This window comes from Oncorhynchus masou, chromosome 12, assembly GCF_036934945.1.
Source record: "Oncorhynchus masou masou isolate Uvic2021 chromosome 12, UVic_Omas_1.1, whole genome shotgun sequence".
NCBI classification, from domain to species: Eukaryota; Metazoa; Chordata; class Actinopteri; order Salmoniformes; family Salmonidae; genus Oncorhynchus; species Oncorhynchus masou.
The window spans coordinates 5670320-5678509 of record NC_088223.1 but is presented as its reverse complement, the minus strand read 5'-3'; the positions used below and the strand labels follow the sequence as shown (position 1 = coordinate 5678509).

The window sequence follows — 8190 nt, the reverse complement described above, 5'->3', positions numbered from 1 at the left end:
ATCAAGAAGAACATGAGGAAAAGATGCAAACATGAACACACACACACACACACACACACACACAGTCACACAAACACAGTCACACACCCAAGCACAGAGAAGCAGTCCAACTCCCCATAAATATATGAACATGCTTCCTCTTTCTGCTGTCTCTCCACATGCAGCTCATCATTTTCCCAGCACTTACATCGTTAGTCATTCAATCAGGGAGGAAGGAGTGCAACTGACCCAACACACACACACACTACACACACAGGCTGCCTCGCATGGCTGGGGATGGGCATGGGGATGGGCATGGGGTTGGGGACTGGGATGGGGTTGGGGATGGGGTTGGGGATGGGGATGGGGTTGGGGTTGGGGATGGGGATGGGCATGGGGATGGGGATGGGCATGGGGATGGGGTTGGGGACTGGGATGGGGTTGGGGATGGGGTTGGGGATGGGGATGGGGTTGGGGTTGGGGTTGGGGATGGGGATGGGCATGGGGATGGGGTTGATGGGCATGGGGATGGGGTTGGGGATGGGGATGGGGTTGGGGATGGGCATGGGGTTGGGGATGGGGATGGGGTTGGGGTTGGGGATGGGCATGGGGATGGGGATGGGCATGGGGATGGGGATGGGCATGGGGATGGGCATGGGGATGGGGTTGATGGGGATGGGGATGGGCATGGGGATGGGGATGGGGATGGGCATGGGCATGGGCATGGGGATGGGGACGGGCATGGGGATGGGGATGGGGATGTTGATGGGCATGGGGATGGGGATGGGGATGGGCATGGGGATGGGGACGGGATGGGGATGTTGATGGGCATGGGGATGGGGATGGGGATGGGCATGGGGATGGGGATGGGGATGGGCATGGGGATGGGGATGGGCATGGGGATGGGGATGGGGATGGGGATGGGGATGGGGATGGGGATGGGGATGGGGATGGGGATGGGGATGGGGATGGGCATGGGGATGGGGATGGGCATGGGGATGGGCATGGGCATGGGCATGGGGATGGGCATGGGGTTGGGGTTGGGGATGGGGATGGGCATGGGGATGGGGATGGGCATGGGGATGGGGATGGGGATGGGGATGGGGATGGGGATGGGCATGGGGTTGGGGATGGGGATGGGGATGGGGATGGGGATGGGGATGGGCATGGGGATGGGGATGGGGATGGGCATGGGGATGGGGATGGGGATGGGCATGGGGATGGGGATGGGCATGGGGATGGGGATGGGGATGGGCATGGGGATGGGGATGGGCATGGGGATGGGCATGGGGATGGGGATGGGGATGGGCATGGGCATGGGGATGGGGATGGGGATGGGGATGGGCATGGGGATGGGCATGGGGATGGGGATGGGCATGGGGATGGGGATGGGGATGGGCATGGGGATGGGCATGGGCATGGGCATGGGGATGGGGATGGGGATGGGCATGGGGATGGGGATGGGGATGGGGATGGGCATGGGGATGGGCATGGGGATGGGCATGGGGATGGGAATGGGGATGGGCATGGGGATGGGGATGGGGATGGGGATGGGCATGGGGATGTGGATGGGCATGGGGATGGGGTTGGGCATGGGGATGGGGTTGATGGGGATGGGCATGGGGATGGGCATGGGGATGGGAATGGGGATGGGCATGGGGATGGGGATGGGGATGGGGATGGGGATGGGCATGGGGATGGGGATGGGCATGGGGATGGGCATGGGGATGGGGATGGGGATGGGCATGGGAATGGGGATGGGCATGGGGATGGGGATGGGCATGGGGATGGGGATGGGCATGGGGATGGGAATGGGGATGTGGATGGGCATGGGCATGGGGATGGGCATGGGGATGGGGATGGGGATGGGGATGGGCATGGGGATGTGGATGGGCATGGGGATGGGGTTGATGGGGATGGGCATGGGGATGGGCATGGGGATGGGAATGGGGATGGGCATGGGGATGGGGATGGGGATGGGCATGGGCATGGGGATGGGCATGGGGATGGGCATGGGCATGGGGATGGGGATGGGGATGGGGATGGGCATGGGCATGGGGATGGGCATGGGCATGGGCATGGGGATGGGGATGGGGATGGGGATGGGCATGGGGATGGGGATGGGCATGGGCATGGGCATGGGCATGGGGATGGGGATGGGCATGGGGATGGGGATGGGCATGGGGATGGGGATGGGGATGGGGATGGGCATGGGGATGGGGATGGGGATGGGGATGGGCATGGGGATGGGCATGGGGATGGGCATGGGGATGGGCATGGGGATGGGCATGGGGATGGGGATGGGCATGGGCATGGGGATGGGGATGGGGATGGGCATGGGGATGGGGATGGGGATGGGGATGGGCATGGGGATGGGGATGGGGATGGGGATGGGGATGGGCATGGGGATGGGCATGGGGATGGGCATGGGGATGGGGATGGGGATGGGGATGGGGATGGGAATGGGGATGGGCATGGGGATGGGCATGGGGATGGGAATGGGGATGGGCATGGGGATGGGAATGGGGATGGGCATGGGGATGGGGATGGGCATGGGGTTGGGGATGGGGATGGGGATGGGCATGGGGTTGGGGATGGGAATGGGGATGGGCATGGGGATGGGGATGGGGATGGGCATGGGGATGGGAATGGGGATGGGGATGGGGATGGGCATGGGGATGGGAATGGGGATGGGCATGGGGATGGGAATGGGGATGGGCATGGGGATGGGAATGGGGATGGGCATGGGGATGGGGATGGGCATGGGGTTGGGGATGGGGATGGGGATGGGGATGGGCATGGGGATGGGCATGGGGATGGGGATGGGCATGGGGATGGGGATGGGCATGGGGTTGGGGATGGGGATGGGGATGGGCATGGGGATGGGAATGGGGATGGGCATGGGGATGGGGATGGGCATGGGGATGTGGATGGGCATGGGGATGGGGTTGATGGGGATGGGCATGGGGATGGGCATGGGGATGGGCATGGGGTGGGCATGGGGATGGGCATGGGGATGGGCATGGGGTTGGGGTTGGGGATGGGGATGGGGATGGGGATGGGCATGGGGATGGGGATGGGGATGGGCATGGGGATGGGGATGGGCATGGGCATGGGCATGGGGTTGGGGTTGGGGATGGGGATGGGGATGGGGATGGGCATGGGGATGGGGATGGGCATGGGGATGGGCATGGGGATGGGGATGGGGATGGGCATGGGCATGGGGATGGGGATGGGGATGGGCATGGGGATGGGGATGGGGATGGGGATGGGCATGGGGATGGGGATGGGGATGGGCATGGGGATGGGCATGGGCATGGGCATGGGGATGGGGATGGGGATGGGCATGGGGATGGGGATGGGGATGGGGATGGGGATGGGCATGGGGATGGGCATGGGGATGGGCATGGGGATGGGAATGGGGATGGGCATGGGGATGGGGATGGGGATGGGGATGGGCATGGGGATGGGAATGGGGATGGGCATGGGGATGGGGATGGGGATGGGCATGGGAATGGGGATGGGCATGGGGATGGGGATGGGCATGGGGATGGGGATGGGGATGGGGATGGGGATGGGGATGGGGATGGGGATGGGCATGGGGATGGGGATGGGGATGGGGATGGGCATGGGGAGGTGGATGGGCATGGGGATGGGGTTGGGCATGGGGATGGGGTTGATGGGGATGGGCATGGGGATGGGCATGGGGATGGGAATGGGGATGGGCATGGGGATGGGGATGGGGATGGGGATGGGGATGGGCATGGGGATGGGGATGGGCATGGGGATGGGCATGGGGATGGGGATGGGGATGGGGATGGGCATGGGGATGGGCATGGGGTTGGGGTTGGGGATGGGGATGGGGATGGGGATGGGCATGGGGATGGGGATGGGGATGGGCATGGGGATGGGGATGGGCATGGGGATGGGGATGGGGATGGGGATGGGGATGGGGATGGGCATGGGGATGGGCATGGGGTTGGGGTTGGGGATGGGGATGGGGATGGGGATGGGCATGGGGATGGGGATGGGGATGGGCATGGGGATGGGGATGGGCATGGGCATGGGCATGGGGTTGGGGTTGGGGATGGGGATGGGGATGGGGATGGGGATGGGGATGGGCATGGGGATGGGGATGGGGATGGGCATGGGGATGGGGATGGGGATGGGCATGGCGATGGGGATGGGCATGGGGATGGGGATGGGGATGGGCATGGGGATGGGGATGGGCATGGGGATGGGCATGGGGATGGGGATGGGGATGGGCATGGGCATGGGGATGGGGATGGGGATGGGGATGGGCATGGGGATGGGCATGGGGATGGGGATGGGCATGGGCATGGGGATGGGCATGGGGATGGGCATGGGCATGGGCATGGGGATGGGGATGGGGATGGGCATGGGGATGGGGATGGGGATGGGCATGGGGATGGGCATGGGGATGGGCATGGGGATGGGAATGGGGATGGGCATGGGGATGGGGATGGGGATGGGGATGGGCATGGGGATGTGGATGGGCATGGGGATGGGGATGGGCATGGGGATGGGGTTGATGGGGATGGGCATGGGGATGGGCATGGGGATGGGAATGGGGATGGGCATGGGGATGGGGATGGGGATGGGGATGGGGATGGGGATGGGGATGGGGATGGGGATGGGGATGGGGATGTGGATGGGCATGGGCATGGGGATGGGGATGGGCATGGGGATGGGGATGGGGATGGGCATGGGAATGGGGATGGGCATGGGGATGGGGATGGGCATGGGGATGGGGATGGGCATGGGGATGGGAATGGGGATGGGCATGGGGATGGGGATGGGGATGGGCATGGGGATGGGGATGGGGATGGGGATGGGCATGGGGATGTGGATGGGCATGGGGATGGGGTTGATGGGGATGGGCATGGGGATGGGCATGGGGATGGGAATGGGGATGGGCATGGGGATGGGGATGGGGATGGGCATGGGCATGGGGATGGGCATGGGGATGGGCATGGGCATGGGGATGGGGATGGGGATGGGGATGGGCATGGGCATGGGGATGGGCATGGGCATGGGCATGGGGATGGGGATGGGGATGGGGATGGGCATGGGGATGGGGATGGGCATGGGCATGGGCATGGGCATGGGGATGGGCATGGGGATGGGGATGGGCATGGGGATGGGGATGGGGATGGGGATGGGCATGGGGATGGGGATGGGGATGGGGATGGGCATGGGGATGGGCATGGGGATGGGCATGGGGATGGGCATGGGGATGGGCATGGGGATGGGGATGGGCATGGGCATGGGGATGGGGATGGGGATGGTCATTGTGATGGAGATGGGGATGGTGATGGGCATGGGGATGGGGATGGGCATGGGGTTGGGGTTGGGGATGGGGATGGGGATGGGGATGGGCATGGGGATGGGGATGGGGATGGGCATGGGGATGGGGATGGGCATGGGGATGGGGATGGGGATGGGCATGGGGATGGGGATGGGGATGGGCATGGGGATGGGGATGGGCATGGGGATGGGGATGGGGATGGGCATGGGGATGGGGATGGGCATGGGGATGGGCATGGGGATGGGGATGGGGATGGGCATGGGCATGGGGATGGGGATGGGGATGGGCATGGGGATGGGGATGGGGATGGGGATGGGCATGGGGATGGGGATGGGGATGGGCATGGGGATGGGCATGGGCATGGGCATGGGGATGGGGATGGGGATGGGCATGGGGATGGGGATGGGGATGGGGATGGGGATGGGCATGGGGATGGGCATGGGGATGGGCATGGGGATGGGAATGGGGATGGGCATGGGGATGGGGATGGGGATGGGGATGGGCATGGGGATGGGAATGGGGATGGGCATGGGGATGGGGATGGGGATGGGCATGGGAATGGGGATGGGCATGGGGATGGGGATGGGCATGGGGATGGGGATGGGGATGGGGATGGGCATGGGGATGGGGTTGGGCATGGGGATGGGGTTGATGGGGATGGGCATGGGGATGGGCATGGGGATGGGAATGGGGATGGGCATGGGGTTGGGGATGGGGATGGGGATGGGGATGGGGATGGGCATGGGGATGGGGATGGGGATGGGGATGGGCATGGGGATGTGGATGGGGATGGGGATGGGGATGGGCATGGGGATGGGAATGGGGATGGGGATGGGCATGGGGATGGGGATGGGGATGGGGATGGGGATGGGGATGGGCATGGGGATGGGGATGGGGATGGGGATGGGCATGGGCATGGGGATGGGGATGGGCATGGGGATGGGGATGGGGATGGGCATGGGAATGGGGATGGGCATGGGGATGGGGATGGGCATGGGGATGGGGATGGGCATGGGGATGGGAATGGGGATGGGCATGGGGATGGGGATGGGGATGGGCATGGGGATGGGGATGGGGATGGGGATGGGCATGGGGATGTGGATGGGCATGGGGATGGGGTTGATGGGGATGGGCATGGGGATGGGCATGGGGATGGGAATGGGGATGGGCATGGGGATGGGGATGGGGATGGGCATGGGCATGGGGATGGGCATGGGGATGGGCATGGGCATGGGGATGGGGATGGGGATGGGCATGGGCATGGGGATGGGCATGGGCATGGGCATGGGGATGGGGATGGGGATGGGGATGGGCATGGGGATGGGGATGGGCATGGGCATGGGCATGGGCATGGGGATGGGGATGGGCATGGGGATGGGGATGGGCATGGGGATGGGGATGGGGATGGGCATGGGGATGGGCATGGGGATGGGAATGGGGATGGGCATGGGGATGGGAATGGGGATGGGCATGGGGATGGGAATGGGGATGGGCATGGGGATGGGGATGGGCATGGGGTTGGGGATGGGGATGGGGATGGGGATGGGCATGGGCATGGGGATGGGAATGGGGATGGGCATGGGGATGGGGATGGGGATGGGCATGGGGATGGGCATGGGGATGGGCATGGGGATGGGCATGGGGATGGGGATGGGATGGGGATGGGGATGGGGATGGGCATGGGGATGGGAATGGGGATGGGCATGGGGATGGGCATGGGGATGGGGATGGGGATGGGCATGGGGATGGGGATGGGGATGGGGATGGGCATGGGGATGTGGATGGGCATGGGGATGGGGTTGATGGGGATGGGCATGGGGATGGGGATGGGGATGGGGATGGGCATGGGGATGTGGATGGGCATGGGGTTGGGAATGGGGATGGGCATGGGGATGGGGATGGGGATGGGGATGGGGATGGGGATGGGAATGGGGATGGGGATGGGCATGGGGATGGGGATGGGGATGGGAATGGGAATGGGCATGGGGATGGGAATGGGGATGGGCATGGGAATGGGGATGGGCATGGGGATGGGGATGGGGATGGGAATGGGGATGGGCATGGGGATGGGGATGGGCATGGGGATGGGGATGGGCATGGGGTTGGGGATGGGCATGGGGTTGGGGATGGGGATGGGGATGGGGATGGGCATGGGGATGGGCATGGGCATGGGGATGGGAATGGGGATGGGGATGGGGATGGGCATGGGGTTGGGGATGGGGATGGGGATGGGGATGGGCATGGGGATGGGCATGGGGATGGGGATGGGCATGGGGATGGGGATGGGCATGGGGTTGGGGATGGGGATGGGCATGGGGATGGGAATGGGGATGGGCATGGGGATGGGAATGGGGATGGGCATGGGGATGGGGATGGGCATGGGGTTGGGGATGGGGATGGGGATGGGGATGGGCATGGGGATGGGCATGGGGATGGGGATGGGCATGGGGATGGGGATGGGCATGGGGTTGGGGATGGGGATGGGGATGGGCATGGGGATGGGAATGGGGATGGGCATGGGGATGGGGATGGGGATGGGCATGGGGATGGGGATGGGGATGGGGATGGGCATGGGGATGTGGATGGGCATGGGGATGGGGTTGATGGGGATGGGCATGGGGATGGGCATGGGGATGGGCATGGGGTGGGCATGGGGATGGGCATGGGGATGGGCATGGGGATGGGCATGGGGATGGGCATGGGGATGGGGTTGATGGGGATGGGCATGGGGATGGGCATGGGGATGGGGATGGGCTGGGGATGGGCATGGGGATGGGCATGGGGATGGGGTTGATGGGGATGGGCATGGGGATGGGCATGGGGATGGGGATGGGCATGGGGATGGGGATGGGCTGGGGAGGGGCATGGGGATGGGCATGGGG

General features: G+C 65.1%; 1 protein-coding gene and 1 pseudogene across 1 annotated transcript; both read right to left on the bottom strand.

Moving 5' to 3' along the window:
* Positions 1-244: 244 nt before the first annotated feature.
* On the bottom strand, positions 245-1482 carry LOC135548996 (uncharacterized; the record flags this gene model as incomplete). The annotated part of the gene is made up of 2 exons (XM_064979067.1): positions 245-740; positions 836-1482. Coding segments are annotated over 2 exons (1143 nt in total), but the record flags the coding sequence as incomplete, so codon positions are not given.
* A 3665-nt stretch (positions 1483-5147) lies between these two features.
* Positions 5148-5654, bottom strand: LOC135549017 (keratinocyte proline-rich protein-like; annotated as a pseudogene).
* Positions 5655-8190: the final 2536 nt, after the last annotated feature.